Source organism: Esox lucius, chromosome 8 (assembly GCF_011004845.1).
Source record: "Esox lucius isolate fEsoLuc1 chromosome 8, fEsoLuc1.pri, whole genome shotgun sequence".
NCBI classification, from domain to species: Eukaryota; Metazoa; Chordata; class Actinopteri; order Esociformes; family Esocidae; genus Esox; species Esox lucius.
The window spans coordinates 12,271,142-12,289,405 of record NC_047576.1 but is presented as its reverse complement, the minus strand read 5'-3'; the positions used below and the strand labels follow the sequence as shown (position 1 = coordinate 12,289,405).

Sequence of the window (18,264 nt, the reverse complement as noted above, 5' to 3'; positions counted from 1 at the left end):
ACTCTCTGCAGCGAGCACGGACGCAGTGACTCAGAATGACTCAGACTCCCTGCCTACCACATCCCGTCAAAACCCCCTCTGCAGACAAACAACTCACACACCCCTCGCCAGAAAACAGCCAGCCACCCCAAAACGTTCTGAGGCAAAACAAATTCAGAAATAGGAGAGACACTTCCAATGTGTTTTCTGCTCCAGTGATCTCACTTAGTCAGAGTTGTTTTCTGCAGATTGGGGAGACGCTTAGAGGTCGTCTGATGTGCTGCTTTCTGGGTTGCAGCTTCCGCCAGGTCAAGGTTGAAACGCAACACGTGACTCTTTTGGCGATACCTCCTTTATTTTCCGCTCAAATTGAGAGAAGAAAAGGAGAGGAGACAAAGAAAGAGAGGAGCAGGAGAGAAGTAAAGGAGAAAAACAAGACAGGTCCACCATACATGTTTTCTGATGAGATAAACCGCTTATAAACAAGCAGGGATTTTCTCCAAGTGTCAGAATGAAACATAAGCAGGCTTTAGAGCTAGCTAGGCGGGTTTGGAGTGGAGGGAGACTGACGGTGTTGGCCGAGAGAGGAGACAGCAGGTGACAGTGTGGAGGGTGACGTTGGGGTATTGATATGCTGGGAATGGTGCTCAGAGCAGATGGACAGAGCAGGCTGGCCCTGTGTCACTCCTCTGAGCCCTGGCTCCCACTCACAGCCTACCCCCTTGGACGGAGGGACGGAGAGACACACAAACACACACTCACGGGCCAACAGAGACATCTATTGTATGTGCCCACGTTCACACACAGACGCACACACGCACGTAAGCGCAGCCCCCCCCACCCTCTCCCCCGGGACACCCACACAGCATGCCCCGTGGCCACCAAGTAACTCCAGGACACAGACTCTTCATGCTCGGGCTGTCATTAATAAGTTGTCATTGCAACAGTTGGACAGATCAGTGGAGCTCCTCCGTGCTGGTATGGCAGATGTGCCGGGCTAATGACGCTAGTTGGCCAGGCCAGAGATGACTGTAGTTGGCTGTACTTGGCCAGGCCGTAGACTGATCTGAGAACAGTGGTGAGTGCGGTATGGAGGGGTGTGGAGAGATCCGACCATGGCAGCCCTCCCTGCTGATGCATAAGGGAGAACACAGATTGGTCAGAGACTGGAGGGGGGGGGGGTATCATTCTGGGAACTCTTATGTGGGCAGATGGAGGGATGGGTCTGGTTGTGAACTGTTCAGAGACACAAGTTTCTTCTACCTTTTTTTTCTCCTCACTAACTCTCTGTATCCTGTCTTCCCCCTTCACCCTCTCTGTCTTAAACTGACACTTGTTTAGCTCAACAACATGCCTGGCTGCTTCTCTCTGTCTCCCTCCTGTTCTTCTGCTTCTACTTCATCCCTTCCTTCCTTCCCTCTGCCTCACTCAGTACTGCTGTTGTCATCCCCCCTAGGAGTGAGGAAAGAGTGAGGGTGGTGGGGGGGGGGGGGGGCAAAAAAGTGCAAGCGCTGGTGAATTGCTAATAGGCTATCATAGTGCTCTGGAAGTCTAGGCTTGCTGGAGGTCTGTAAACCATTAAAGAAACGTCAACTCGGCATAGGTACGCCGGGAATTATGGGTCAGCGGCCAGGAAACATTTCAGGCTACCTACTGGCCAAAGCAGCACCCTGTAATCTGTCACAATCCTGCACCTGCAGTGACAGCAATGGATACATCCCCTACTCATCTTACAGGGCGGCAAAGGCAACACATGCATGGATATGGGTGTGTGTGCGTGTGTGTGACTGGGTGACTGGCTGAATGGGTGTACATGTTGTGTATGCCTTCATACTTGCCGACTTTCCATTCATACACTGTATATTAACATTTTACCCCCTCCCTGGGAATTATTGCACCAGAACACAACATCCAAAGCAGATATAGAAAAGCTTCTATAAAGAACATCCTATTAAAAATATGTATTTTTTTGTAGCTTTAGCATCTACGTCCGTGTCAAGTCTCTCACGTGTGTGATAAGTCTAGTTTATCTGCCATTTCCTGATCACTGCACTCTCTGTTGGCGTTAGCTGGCGCTATGTGAGAAAGAAGGCGTGCTGAGACTGGGATGCTAGGATTGACATGCTGGGCACCACACTGACCCAACCCTGTTTGGTCATGTCACTGTCCTATCGACTCACCACAATGCCTTAAAAGGCACATATATAACCTATAAAGGCCACCAAAAGTCTTAATCACCGGTGTGGTTGGGCAGGATAGGTCCATTAGATAGGTGGGCAAATGGGAGAGAGTAAGGGAAAGCAGAGAGAGGGCGGTTGCTGCTCAAGCATTTGTTGACACAGATTAACAATGAGACTCCCAGAGCTCAACACACTACAGTAATGCATCATGTCAATAGCTGTTTGGAGCTGAAAAGCAGCAGTGCCAAAGATCTCTGGGAATGATGCCCTTCTCCTGATAGCCAAGTCAGGAAGGGGAGAACGAATTACCAATACCCAATCATTCTTTCTCTATTCCCCCCTTTTCCCATTGCCCATTCTTTCTCTCATTGTCTTTCTCTTTTGCCTCTGCCCTCCCTCTTTCGCTCCTCCTCCCCCTTCCCTCTGTTTCTTTTTATCTCTCTTGGATGTCCTAGTGACTGAAGGCTCAGCACGACTGGATTTAAGCATTAGCTCAATCCCCCTATCTACTCCCCTTCATGATTGGACGGTGTTTCTGTCACCGAACCCACACTAGTCCACCACAGAACCACTGTAAGACACTCGCTACACTGACAATCACCAGGATCCTCTAGCACAGCCAAGTTTGGTTCGGTCCTTGCACTTAATTCAAAACCCCAGACAAAAGCCCAGTTGAAGATAGTGAAGCCTGGCGGGAGACTGGGGGGTTTGATGTGTGACATTCACCTTCATGAAAACTTGATGAGTGCTGAAAATGAAGAGGCCTGTTTGGCCCCTAATGAGGGCCGGGCTACAGTGGCAGACTGACACAGCGGTTTACAGGGTGGGAGCTGTTGCTGCTATTAAGCATTAGTGGTTGATGAGCCCATTTGGAAGTGGTTCTGTAGATGAACTGTGGTGTGCTGATTACATGTAAACACTATCTAGGATGGCGTCAGGTCAAAAGGAGGCCTGATGGGGAGAGGCTAGTGCCGCGGTGCTGTCTGTACTGGAGCATTGCAGAAGATGATGCAAACCAGTGAGCGAGAACTGTCATGGAGGAGTTTGTGTGTGTGTGTGTGTGTGTGTGTGTGCGTGCTCAGATGAGAGGCAAGTTCAACTTTACGACGGCTGCCTATATTGTCTGTTTTGTTTATTACTGCAGTATTTAGGAACTAGGTAGGAACTAGGGAGGCAAGTGTTTCATCACACTCTCTGTTACGAAGCCTGTCTGGGTGTACAGCTAACAAACCTGACGACACAGTAGATTGCAGTGCAACGGGGAAGACACTGAACACCCGCCCGCTGGCACAAAGACCATCAGAACTGCCCTAGAGTCAATTAGGACTTCTGTCTTCAGGACTATGATCATCATTGTCATACTCCTCTCTGTGACAGTAACATCCATGGCCCTTAAGCTTTCAGCCTGTCAAGCCCTCTGCTCCAAGCTCCTGTTGGGTTGGCTCTGATAGAAATCCCCGGGCTTATGGTTTTGCCATCGCCCAAGCACTGAAGGTTCTTATCAGGGTACCACACTGGTGCTAGCAGCACATTTTCACACACGTACAGACACACGCACACACACTCCATATCTCATTTCTCTTGCTCTGCTGCCTAGTGTTAATTTTTTGTATATAAAACAAACTTAGAAACAAACAATGTTCTCATAAAATCCCAACTAAATATGCCACAATAAGACTCTCTCCCTCTGGTTTTACCTATTTTTTTTTGGGTTTGTAGGCCAGAGAACTATGTTTTCTCAATTTTTGTTTTCTCTCTCTTTGTAGTATATGTATAATCAGAGTTGGGGTTCTGTATCACCTCTCAGCACATGTTCAGATCAGTAGCAACAATCTTTCACTGGTGAAGCAATGGGATACCTTGGCAGCTGTGTAGTAGCGCTTGCAATTCACCAAGTACTTACTGGGTTACAGCCATGATGACTAGCTGAACTATCCCCTCCACAACAATGTAATGTCAAAACCACATATTATTCTATAGTGTCAATTAAATTTGTGTCAAGATTTACAAAAAACTAAAAAAGCAATTCAACTGTTAAACCAAAAGAATAGGGCCCCATTAGTCAAATGCCAAATAAGCTAAACCAATAGTCATTATGAATCTTATTATAAGGCCAGCACAGCGTGATAGCTGAGCTTGGGCTACTGAAATGCAGAACACCAAAGAAATTCAGTTAGCTGGATACCACAACAGTATAGAAGCAAGTCAGAGTTGACCATATACCATTCACAAATTTGATGCTGAAATGTCAGCCGGTAAAATATGCAATTAATATGAAAACGACTTTCCATTCTAGCTTGGCATTACATATTTTAAAGCTAGAACCATGACAACTAAATGCAAAATGTTCGCTTCTGCCTAGGTTTTCCCATGTTTGCAAAACTCTAATACATCCTAAAAACATTCTCAATCTAAGAAGATTCTGTGTTTGACTGTATTTCGTGTTAAATGTCCCTAGCATACCCCACTGGCAAGCTAGACATTTATTAAATAACAAAAGAAACACTAAATCTGCAGTGGAAGCACATACAGAGGGCAGAAAAGTACCATGTATGTACAAGTGGGATAAATAGTTGTAAGGGTACAAGTGGCAGTTCTCAATGGCATCTGAATTTGTCGAGGCAAACTGAAGGAGTAGAGTAGCATGTGCAACTGAAATGCAGGGACAGCAGCAATGAGGTTCCCGAGGTAGACATAATGTAACAATTGAAAATGCAAGTACAGTGGGCAGTCAGCATGTGCAAATGAAATACAGGAATAGCAGCAATGACACGTGCCTGTAGACAACTGAAAAAATCCTTATCAGACTTTGTAAGGCAGTGACAGAGTCCAGTAGTACAAAGGGTGGGTATGGTTACTGTTGGGTCACGGAGTTCAGCAGGGTTACATCAGATGGAAAGAAAGTGTTCCTGAACCTGCTGGTGCGAGAATGGAGAGACCTGTACCGCCTGCCTGATGGTAGGAGAGCAAACCATTTGTCGTCCGGGTGTGAAGGGTCCCTGATGATGCCGCGCACCCTGTGCATTAGGAATGAAAGTTAGCATTCTGTTTCAAAAGCAATCACTTTTCCATGCGGAAACATCACTTGCTTTTCGAATAGATTAATCATCATGGAATAATACTCAAGCCCGGGAGGCAGACCAGTTTTAGAATAAAACAAGCCTGCTTACAAGTGGTGTAAAAGACATGCCTACCCAGCAAAGGGGCTACATTAGTCCCTCAATCACTGAGGAGGCACAGAGTTATTTAAGGAGTGGCCTCATCTCCAGCACACTTAGCTGTCCCAAAACAACGTTACAACGTAGTGATTGGCACTTGAGTACACAGGACACATGAGGAAGGTGTTGTTGTAGATGATTGTTTGGTAGACAAAGCCGATTAAGCCGTGCCTATCAGGCCAGGAATTTGTCACAGCTTCCTTATTGACCAACGACAAGCAAGTTTGACAGACTGTTTGATCAGACCGGCTAGGCTTATGCTCGACGACAGTTCAGCAACGTGTTTCTCCGGCCTGGAGCCTCCAATGTTCAGATCAATAATTGGGAATATTAATTATCACAGCAGTAAGAAGTTGTTTATTATCCTGACAGGAATATATCACAGGAAAGTGTGCTTGGATGGCCTGGCAATGTTGAATTAATAAACAAAAGATTGTCTGTTATACTACATATACTGTAGATGTATGTGTTTTGGGTGTAAATGCAAATCTTTCCCATTAAAGCAAAATTACTATGTATACACCTTCAGACCTGTCAACCCTCTCCAACTTTTTTGAGTAGCAGAGGCACATGGCAAATTGGAGATTCAACTTACTTGCGTAACATGTGCCGAATTTGAAAACTATCCTGACCCCTGGTCTTTTATTAAAACATGTTGGATGAGTCTATATGGAAATATACACTTTTTGCTGCTCGGTTTATCTCAGTCTTCTCACTCTCATTGTCTGACATAGCTGAACTGACTGGCTGCAATAACAATGACTTTTGTACTGTGATTTAGCTGCTAATTTTGTTATTGCATGGGTCCAGTAAGGACATCTTGCACCCTGGTCCGGCATCACCACGCTACGCCAGTGTGCACCTTATACATAATTTCAGATTTTCAAAGTTGATAAAATCTCAAATCTAATGCCACAGCATTTTAAAAGCATTGCCACTACACTCATGCATTCTTCTCAACTACCGACATTTAATGCTAAGATGTTTATACACATTTTTAATTATACTTTTGTAATGGTTTTTGTGACGTGGGTCATAATTACATTTAGTCTATCAGGTTGCGTGATCTTTGTAATGTTACGTGAAAATATGAATGCATATCACACTCGCACAAATGCGACCAGGTATTTTTCATATTTGCATTTAATTCCTTTCACTAGCAAATGTGAGTGAACTGCTGTCACTTTAGAGCCCCCATCTTATGTCCGCTTACTTTAGCCTGGAACAATTATCTAACTTATGGCTACTAACGAGCAGGCGACAGCAATTAGCTCACGTGTCGGCCAGAAACTTTTTTCCATATTCCAAAAGTCACAAATCATTGTAAGTTGGACATTGTTCACCTTTCCACAACATATGGAGTTGAAAAGGGATTTGTCCATGTGTTTACGTACAGCCGACAGCAAACCCAGCGTCACATAAACAGGTGGGGCAGCTACGTCGAATAATGATCAATCTCCATGTCTGTTGACTCAAACGTTCGAAAGGTTCGAGTGAAAGACTCGACAAGATAGTAGAAACAGACAAGATCTGTAGAAACAATCGAACTCCCCATCAATAGCTGCAGCTCTAGGATCGAGGTGTTACTCAGTGGATTACATTTTTATTAAAATGTGTTAAAAGGCCCTATACATTTCTGTGACCTTTTAACTCGAATCTCGTGCCTATGTACAGACAATTGCGTAGTTAGTACACAAAATACGTGCATGTTGGCAGGTTTGCACCTTCCAATAGTGTTCTTCAGACATTGAGAGACACTGCTAGCTAAATCCCACTTGTAATTAACCTCAAAGTTATACAGCGAATATTTGCATGGCATCCTACAGTATACAATGTCCCACATGCACTTTTAAGAAAACACTTTTTTTTATCTCAATGGCACTTATTTTAGGGGGGGTGGGGGGGGGTTGGCCCAAATTCAGTATTGTGCCAGGCCATAATAAAATTAAATAATTCTAATACAGTTTCTTTCTTAGGCTGCCCTGAACATTTTTCAGAATATGCAGGCAGTTCATCATATCTGGGTTGAGGAAAACATCGATGCAAAACAATTCAAATGTGCTCCCGAAGGGTCCACAACAATTTGCCATTGTATTCTGTTTCAGAAACAGACACAGCCTTTTGCCAGATACAGGAACGCAAAAAATATTATTATAATGCCAGCAAAGTAAAGACAACACAGCATCACAGCAATAAACAAGACAATAAAAGGTTAATTGAGGGCATTTTCCTGGTGGAGTGTTAATGGTCATTCACATATGAGAAGTCTGATTTCTAAAGGGAAAGGTAATTACTATATTACCAGTTTATACATCAACATATTTTTAATATGAAGTCTGTTTTCACAAAAAGCACGTGCAGATATTTATTGTAAAATATCTGCAAAAGTTCAGCATGCCCCTGAGATCTCTGGATTTCAGCCTTTCTCTCTGCTGTCTGCATCATTGGATGGGCTCTGCTGATGCTCTTAATTGAACTGACTGGAAGCTTAAGTGGACAAATGAGGCGATTACATAAAAGCATATGGATCTATGGATTTGTAAAAAGCCTTTAGAGCACAATAGTTTTGTGCCGAGAGAGGGTGCAGCCCAAAGCACTAGGTGGGAATATAAACTTTCACACAAACAATGCAGTTAAGGGCAATTTTCACTTCCTGTCTTTAAATCAAAGTTGCTACAAATATTTTGACTGGGTATTGATTTGGAATAGAAAACAAGGCCCACAGGATTTACAATCTGTTATTTTAATTTGTACCAATGCGGCCTGCCAAACTCTCTTGTGAATATTTAAACTAACACTTTACATAGTACATCATTCTTCTTGAAAGATATTTATGTGTAATGAAGGCTATAAATCACAGTACAAAAAAGACATCAAGGACTATAAACACGTAAAAAAATGATATATATTCTCACAAAGTAATTAACAATACTGTAACGTAATGAGTCCACATAAGGTACCAGCTGATCCTAATGGACTTTTGAACCCCTTGTATACCTCTTTTAGACATATCTATGGATACCGACCGCTAGTTTTTTTGACTGAGCTGGTAGAGTTTTTGTGAGAAAAATCTGATCCCAAAGGATTCTGAATCTGGGTCTGGATCCTAATCTCAGAGTGGTCTGAGATTTAAACTGTTGAGAACTGAGACTCTCACGAACATGTACATTTACATTTTAGACAACATAGCAGATGCTCTTATCCAGAACAACTTACAGTTAGCGCTTTTATCTTAAGATAGCTAGGTGAGACAAACACACAACATTTTAAATAAAGATAACTATCATATCAATTACAAGCTTAAATCCACAAAGGCAACAACCTACATATTTTTTTTGGCTTTATGACGCTCACAAGAGTTGTCAAATGGTAAGGAGATATTTTCCCTAGAAAATCATCGGAAGTACCCGGACTTATTGTCTATTATATCAAGCTCAAAGTTGCTGTTACCAACCTCACATAGTCACAACAGTCACTGTCACATAACGGACTGAGACACATTTTTATCAGGGTGTTGGAAGCCCACTGTCTTTTGTGACATTTGTCAACAACTCATGAATGCAACTATATACAGCTCCGGAAAAATATAAGAGACCACTGCACCTTTTTCGTTCCTTTCTAAAAATTTCGAAAAGGAAGGTTTTGAGTGAGGAACAGAAGGGTTAAAATTAAGAAACCACTGCAAATTGAACGCTTCTGTTCCTCACTCAAAACTTTCCTTTTAAACTTTTTTGGAAAGAAAAGAAAAAGGTGCAGTGGTTTCTTAATATTTTCCAAAGCTGTATGTCAAATACTTCTGTGTTCTACTATAGTCCTCAATGTCCTGAAAACAAATACGGTAAAACAGTTTAATGTGATGCTTAATATGAGGTCAGAGCAAATGGATGAATTTCATTTATTTTTTCAGTGCTTCTTTTCTTTATTGCTTGGTTCCCCCCCCCCCTTCTCAAAAAAAGCCTCAAACATAAAACGGTGAGATTGGGGAGGCATTCATTTCCTTGAATGATAGATTTCACAGTCAATATCAGTTTAACATTTCAACACTTTGTCATTGTCAGAGCCATTTATAATTGATATGCGACCAAAGGCAAACAATAGATTGGCCACCACAAGAAAAGCACTGGATCCACAGAGAGTAACTGGCAGTGTGTTGGTTTACAGTGTGTGTATACTAATCTATGCAGCTCTGCATTGGGGTCTATCAGCATGCTTCTGAATGAGAGAAGCAATAGGGTGGAGTCAGGACTGTAGAAATGCCACTCAACTGCAAAGCAATCTTATCAGTGAGTTGCAGGCAGCTCTCCCTCTCTTGTTCCCCCTTCTCTCCCTGGCTGTTTCACTCGCTCCCCATCCCCCCATTCTTGTCCTCAGCTCAGTGAATGGAGGAATGAAAAGCATCCCAATTAGAACATGTGTTGTTGTTATTTGCTGAGGATCCGCGGTTAAACCTCTCCTTCTGCTTGGTTGCTGCTGTGAGAGTAAGATGGCTTCAAGCACACACTGATGGTTTCCCTGACGACGGCCATAGTTTATCAGTTCTATTCTGTTTACGATGTGTTTCTAATGTGTGCATGTAGTATGACTATGTGTGCAGGTATGTATGTATGTATGTATGTATGTCTGTGTGAATGTGTGTGTGTAAGCGTGGTAGTTTGCAACTATGCCCTATGCATGCAGGATTTGTATGTATTCCATTACAAAGGGAGAAAATACACTAAACTGAAAGTCTTCGATACTGAATGTACTGGATTTATATCAAGAAAATGCATAGCTTTTGGGCAAATAAACGGGCCATTAAGCCAACACGTTACTGCTTGAACCGTAGCTGGGTTTAGAGATAATGCATCCCACACACAAACCCCCCCATGGTGAACACCTCTGTGACTGCAAGCTACAGACTTGTATTATACAAATGTCTTCCATGATACATCTGAATATAGTAATGTTGTATTGTCCGCAAAATGTCAAAGCACCAAGATTCTCCGTCTTGATTTGTGCCGTACTTTGCAGGTGTAAAGGTGCCAAAGTTATCGGCGAACACGGAATTTGTCCGGTGGATATTCGTTTGTGCAACATTTTTTCATCGCCCGTAAAGTTTGGAGGGATGGAGTGCAATCTCACACAAAGTAAAATCGAGCCGAGGAGGCGGGCAGATCCTTTTGTAGTGTAACGCCAGCGTTAATGTGGGGTCACCTTAGCTCAGGGAGATCATAAGGGTAAGACAGCGTTCACGCTGGGTAGGGGGAGGTTAGCATTAGCAAGCCAGGAAGCAAGGGGCCTCCAACCTTGAAAATCATAACATCTTCCCCTTTTTCCCTACAAAGGCTTACCCTTAGCTAGTTATTATTTACGATGGGTAAATTTATGGAATAATTCCAGTGAGGAAGGTTACTCCTTTCCTCAAGGTGAAAATGGATACGTTTAGCACTTAATGAATGTGGCTCGGGCCTCTTCCTCATATATCAGCATGTTATTAAGACGTTTTAAAATCCCATTACGGTGTTTCTCCTTGAACAAGTCATGCTTTTATGGTACTGCCTTGTCTTTAAATCTGACCTTTTTAGCTTGGCCCAGGAATTGGACGGTGAAAAAACGACATTGACACAGGAATAAAGGCAGTGGGGAAAAAATGTTGATCTTAGAATCTTTCAAACATTTCTTCCAGTGACTTGACATGAAATTCGGAGTGCAGTCATGTTGTGGAGCAATAAAAAGGTGCTTAATTCCAGGTTACAGATGGCTGAGAGGGCTGTGAAGGGTAGGAGATTGCTTTGCATATTTTGGTAATCTTGTCACAAATCGGTGCAGATCCTGGCCTCTTTTTCATTAAAAATATGCCTGCTGTGTTATTATTAAAGCAATTTGTTTTGGATCGACAAAGGTTTCCCTTTGGACTGAAACTCAGTAGGAGGGGGAAAAAGGAGGGAGTAAATGAAAAAAATATTCAGGGCCAGACATCCTTTTATCTCGTTTTGTGTCTCCTGCTCTGTGAACCTAAATAATCGTATAAACTTTTTGAATGCTACCTCTGTGTGAAAAAGTGTATGTGTGTATGTGTATAGTGTACCGGTGTGGGTTTACGCGTTTGTGTGATATCAAGGATCCATTTCTTTCATTATTTGATTTTGTTTGCTAACTACCGTAGGAGCATGTTTGTTGCCATGTATTTCCTCGAGGCCCCCGTTATCAGCCAGATAATTATCATGTTGTGCAAAAACAGCCCCACCTGACACGTCATGACCAACCATCACCTGACTGGACACAATAATTCAGGCAATGTTTTTTAAAGTTTGCAAGAAAACAAATAAGTTGCTAAAGCTGTTCAGCTTGAACAATAATAACGTATGGGGGGGGGGGGGGGGCGTGACACAAAGACTGTGATGACAGAAGCATCTAATCCAACAAATGCCATTCTTATCAGGTTCTAGTGGATTACTGTGAGCCTCCTAACCAGAGAATCCTTCCCAGCCAGACACTCTCCACAGCCCAAGGGCCCTGGATCAATAGGCCTGCATTGATCCCTCTCCTCCTGTGGCTGGATTCACTTTTATTAGGCCTGCCTTTCTCCCTCAGACTCACACAAGCACGCTCAAGCTCACATGAACACACATATGTACACACACACACACACACACCGACAAGAGTACTATTAAGTCCTGTCTGATTGTGTGAATGTGCAGCTTGTGTGTGTGTGTTTTTGTGGGGGAGGGGGGTCTTGTTTTTCTCCACTGAGCAACACTGTCACCCCACATTCCACTTGGTGCTCCCCTTCTCATGGCACATTCATCAGTGCAGGGGAACAGGTGCTTGGGTAGGAAAGGGCCTTGACACTTCAGGCTTGTTACCTTGTTGTGGCGACGGCGGCTCCACACACCAGGACTAACCTCCGTGTCTCTCTGTTGCTTTTTCCAGATGACTCGGCCCATCCAGGTGAAGCCGGCTGACAGTGAGAGCCGTGGAGGTAGTTGTCTTCTTTTCTTCCATCCTCTCTGATCTGTTACTGGTTTATGCTTCCTACATCTTTTCCTCTGTTTTCTCTCTCTTTTCCTCTCATTCACTCCCTATTTCACTCTCTTACACGCTTTTTTCTCCGTCCCCGTTCTCTATCTCTCTTTCTCCCGTACACCGTCACAAATTCTCTCTTTCATTCCCGCACTCTCTTTTTCTCTCTCTGTCTCTTCTCTCTCTTGCCTTTGTCTGTCTGTCTGATGGATGCTATGCGTATTCATTTTAATTAAGGAGACAGTGGTTGGTGTTGCAGGGGACTGAAGCCAGCTAGTGGCTTCTGCTGCTTGCCTGCCTAACCCTGCTGTCCCTCTGCCAAGTACATTACCATCCCAGTGTAAATTAAAAAGTGATTAGCCAGGCATACTGGCACCAGAACCCTACAGTAGATCAGCCCCCAATACCCCCCCCCCCCACCACCACACACAATTTTTTGGAAATAAACCGATGTGTATGTTCTAGACAGAAGAGTGTAAATGCTATAGGGCTAGGCGGAGGGATGGTGGTGGAGGAGGAGTATGTATTGCTTGCCAAACAATCAATAAAATTCACAGAGCCTGTGCCAAGATTCTCATTTACTTGGCCTTAATTCTGTCATCTTTGATCTTTCTGTTGTGGTCTTTTATTTACTCACCATGGATCTGCATATGTTAAGGAGATGAACAATTCTGAAGAGCCTGGTGTTGATAATAAGAGATTTCCATCTCTCAGTTACTGATGAGAGACTGACAGACACAGCCAGACAGAAAGACACAGACAAACAGACAGACAGGCATACAGACAGACAAACAGAGGGTTAGAATATAATGGCAGAAAGACAGAAACCAGCTGTATGTGTAGCACATTGTCAGGGCAGCTGTACATAAAAGCCCCTGTCTCTTTTCAGTTTAGGTTGCATTGGGACAACTTGGCCACCTAGTAGACGATGCAAACTTAGAAAGGATCCCTGGGCTTACTCAGGCACTCCCCCAGCCAGACCCCCCCCCCCCCCAAGACCCCCAAGCCCTCCAAAGACCCCCAGGACCCCCAAGCCCCACAAACCCCCATAGCCCTCCGGTCAGTCAGTGTCGGAGACAAGCAGAAGTCTTGTGCTGTCAAGATTGATGTCCCATAAAGGCCCATTGATTTTGCCATCGTGGCGGTGTGTGTTAGCATTAACAATGAAACTCAGCTGCCTTTTTGCTTGGCTGTGAGTGGCTGGCTTTAGGGCTCCCTGGACTCTCTTCCCTGGTGGGTCTCCGACCCCTTATTGGCCATCCTGGTGGAGTACTGCCGGGAATGGAATGAGTGTTGGAGCAGGCCTGCTAGTTGCACATCATCTTAAATGAACAGCTCGGAGTGCCACAGCAGGAGCAATCAAACACCACTGTGACTTTAACGGGTTGGGAAATGGAGGTGAATCTGCAGAGAGGTGTACTGCAGCCACAAGCTGGAACTTGGACCCTCATTTAGTTGCCCAGGCTTCTGACTGTGGCCAGTTTGTTCTTTTTTTCGTTTGTCCTTATGAACCTCCCCTCCCTCCACCTCTGACGGGGTCCAGGTTGAGATCTTAATGAGGCTTCCTGTTCTGGGAGGAACGATGACACCAGGGACGGACCATGCACCAGGCCACAGTGGGACTGTCCTCTATCAATCCTGTCTTCACACTCCTAATTACTCACTTAATCTCATTATGGGGAGGACAGCCAGAGCACCTGGGCAACACTGGCCATTTGGGACTTACACTCTATAACAAACACCTGCAGGACTCCTCCCCGCAAGGACCCTCTGTCTCACTGGTTATTAAGACTAAGGAACAGTCTTCAAATAGGATGACAGACATTCCTTTCTTTTCCCTGTCTGTAATGAACTTGTTATATGTAGCGGTGGTGAGAATGTCCAACCTTCCTTCACTTTCTGAAGCCACTACAGCCACCATCTTAATTTTATAGATTTTTTTTTTCGTGAGCCTGCTTTACCATTACAGCAAAGCCCACGAGGCAGAAACCTGATGACAGATATTTACAATAATAAATAGAAAAGTAACATCCCTCCAACACTTTGACAACCTCTAGCAATGCCTACGAAAGGCATGCTGTGAAATGAATATTAATGCTCAATCACAGCCCTAATCTATGAGTACAGCCGAGCGGCCTGGCCACATGACTGGTCCAATTGGAGTCTCTGCCTCTATGGGATGTGTAGCAGCCTTTAAGGGAGCTGTAGGGACCTGCTCTCCGCACAGCTCCTGCACTCCCTGGAGACTCAGATATGAAATAGATTGATTTTACTTCACATGCAGGCCTGATGACTGGCACTGACTGGATATAAAGGCTGCTGATATTTCTTTTTGAAGGGCTGTTCAATGCTTCTCAGAGGACTCAGAGTCCTTACACTGGATAAATCAGCTCTAACTGCTTTGATTTCCACCTAACCCCCTCCCCAGCAGACCCCTGTGCCCCTAAACACTCCTCTCTTCTAGCATGTCCCCTTGTTTCCCCTTGGTTTCTGTTCTGACTCAGAGTGGAGCTTAACCCAGCGTTAATGTACATGTACAGCCTATTATATCCAGTGAGGTCTGTCAGCACAATTTTCCAGAGAGCCATGGCCAGCAAGCTCCCAGGCTACGTGTTACCAGTGGCTGTGAGTTTGTGTGTTTGTGTGTTTATTAGCCTGCGTGAATGTGTGCGTGTGTCTGTGTGTTTGTGAATGTGTGTGTGTGTGCGGCTGTGTACTTACTATCTGTTGGAGATGAGCAGGGTTTAGACTATAGCATTGTGCAACTACTTAGTTAACTGTTAACAGTTTGGTGGGGGCTTGATGTCCAAAGCGAAGGGAAAATAAACTGTTTTGGTGGCTTGATTTTTTGGTCATGATTGACCTGTCCCTTTAATTTCCATAGGATAATTTTTGGAACAGTGGGTGACCAGGGTTGGAGGGGCCAGTGATGATCTTGCCTGCAAGGTTCCTTGTCCTTTAGTCATGTAGGATATCAGGAGTCAGGACTTCAGTAGTCATATAGGACCTCTGCAGTCATTATAGGACCACATGAGTCATATAGGACCTATGGAGTCATATAGGACCTCTGGAGTCATGTAGGCCCCCATGAGTCATGTAGGACCTCTGGAGACATGTAGGACCTCAGGAGTCATGTCTGATCTCTGGAGTCATGTCGGACCGCTGGAGTCATGTCGGATCTCTGGAGTCATGATGTATCTCTGGAGTCACGTCGGATCTCTGGAGACATGTCAGACCGCTGGAGTCACGTCGGATCTCTGGAATCATGTAGGACCCCTGGAGTCATGTAGGACCTCTGGAATCATCTAGGACCCCTGGTGTCATGTAGGATCCATGGTGTTATGTAGGATCTATGGTGTTATGTAGGATATATGAGGCAATGTAGGACCTTTGGTGTCATGTAGGACCCCTGGAGTCATGTATGATCTATGGTGTTATGTAGGATCTATGGGGCAATATAGGACCTCTGGTGACATGTAGGACCCCTGGAGTCATGTATGATCTATGGTGTTATGTAGGACCTCTGGTGTCATGTAGGGCCCCTGGTGTAATGAATGAACTCTGGTGTCATATAGGACCTCAGTTGGGAGCAGGTGGCAGCCAGCAACCTTTTTTGTAGGCTGTAAAATACATTTAAGTTTATGTCTGCAGCAAGCAGATGCAGATTTTTCATTTACATTTTAGTCATTTATATGGTGCTCTCATCCGGAGTGTCCAGCGTTATTGATTGCATAAATTTAGTGCTTTACAATTTAATTATTTTTATTTATTTTTTAAGGGCGAGGAGAGGGGATAAATTAACCAGTTTGAAGCTATGGATGATTAGATGACCGTGATGATATGATGGCCAAATTTAGCCAGAACATCGGGGTGAACACCCTACTCTTAAAATAAGTACCATAAGGAGGACACCCATTTGCTGTCTCTTCCAAAAGACAGGACAATGTCCTGAGGCTTTGGAACTTTAGACCAGAATGAACAGTGCCCCTGCTGGCCCTACAACATAACATCCAATAGCATTTGGTCTCAGTTGTGGAAGTCAAACCCGCCGTAGGATACAGTGAGATGCGCTGCTGTTTATATGTCAAACAGTGATGGAGGAGGTAAGGATGTACTCCACAACTGATGTATAAAACTGGCCAGGATTCACATTGAGATTCTTTTATTTTTTTCCACTGCCACAAGGGTTATATCCAATAGTGTGCCTTACTGGTGATTGCTTTGATGTTGTTCTCCCTCCTGAGATCGTGGGAGAGGATGGAATTCATGATGAATTTGCTGAACTAACACCTGAGCCCTCTATTTCGAGAAGTCAATGTAGGTAGTCTTTCCTGAAGTCGACCACCACCTTCATGGTTTGCGTTAGATTCCAGGCTGTCTTGCAGTGCTCCATCACTAATGGATAAAGAGGGGTTTGGTTTGTGGGCGTGGCTATGGCGTTTACTGCCCTGCTTATCACTTAACCATAATTGATTTACATGACATGAACAAAATATTTCAGAGTTGAATACATAAAGGTTTGGCCATATTTTCTCATTACAGCCAGACAGCCACCAGCCCAGACCACCATTGTAATTTTACACCCCGCCCCCCCCTCCCCCCACCACCCCCTCCCCCACCACCACCACTAATTTAGAGTGTTTTTACACTACAATAGTTGAGCATAGATACTCTCCATGACTGCTGATGTCTAAAGACAATTTCACAGTCGGTGTGTATTGGAGGGGAATGGGTGGTAACTTACACAGGAAGTCTGGTTCTGTAGCTTCTTCCAGCTCCATAAACAGAATCAATATAAACTGTATTTAGTCATTGGGAAGTAACTAAAAAGCGGCATCTCACACTGGCCCCAGAACAGTTCTACTAACACTAGCAACCACACTGGTTCACCAAAGAGCGCCATGCTAGTTACTTGGTGAACAACGTTTTCAGTGAGTTTATACACCCACCAGATCAGGGTCCTTGCCAAAGCACTTCACGTGTATCTGTTTCTCAAGAGTGTTTCCCGTTGCTACTGTGATCCTCGTTGCTACTGTGGTTTGTATTTGCCTGTTATGTTGATGTTTTTTAATTGTTTTCACTGCAATTGTCTTAGTCCAAATAGGCGTTTAGGTAGGCTAGTAGAAGGTGGGCAACTGGTGGCTACTCAAGTAGAAATATCAATTGCGAATTAGAGCTGCCATCTCTACCCTGTTTGTTCTTGTTGTGGTCATTGTAGTTAACTGCAAGGCTTTACGTATTAAATTAGATTGGGTGTTTTACCTAATTAAACTACAAATCCATACCTACCAGGATCCCAGTTTGTTCAATCCACAGTGGAATAGAAGAATTTTTAAATAATGTTTATTCGTTTTATAATTATGTTTGTTTTTGAATTACAGAAATACATTTGAAGTAAAACCAACATTGTTGTTTATGTCTTAGTACTACTGTGTTCACACTTAGCAATCAGCAGGCTTGGATTATGTACAAGTTACCCATAATAAATCCAGACCTACCTCCCACATACCTAAATGCAGCACATCCTCACACACACACACACACACACACACACACACTCACACACACACGCACACACACACATAAAATGGAATTGGTCAATTTTCCTCTCAGTGGCTCTTTGCTGCAGTAGATTTGTGCGTTCAAGGCCAAACCCCAGTGTTCGGCTCTGTTTTTGTTTGCTCCACAGTGAAGGACAATGAAAAGGATTGCTCTGGCTCAATCAGATGTGACCAAACGAGGAGGCAGGGAGGGAGGGAGAGAGTGAGAGGGAGGGAACGAGAGAGGGAGAGGAAAAGACAGAGAGAAAGAGAAAGACAGAGAGAGAATAGAGAGATAGGCCAGGTTGGTGGAGGTACAGAAAAGGAATATACTAGATAGTGGAG

The 18,264-nt window shown here is 44.1% G+C and overlaps 1 protein-coding gene across 16 annotated transcripts in view; it reads left to right on the top strand.

Annotated features, from left to right (window-relative positions):
* celf5a (cugbp, Elav-like family member 5a) overlaps positions 1-18,264 on the top strand; it is a 205,050-nt gene that overhangs the window by 98,521 nt on the left and 88,265 nt on the right. For all 16 annotated transcript variants that reach the window (XM_020049402.2, XM_020049400.2, XM_010871635.3 and 13 more), the window contains exon 3: positions 12,290-12,338. In XM_020049402.2, the coding sequence (XP_019904961.1) occupies positions 12,290-12,338 (49 nt within the window). The remainder of the gene's footprint in view (positions 1-12,289; positions 12,339-18,264) is intronic.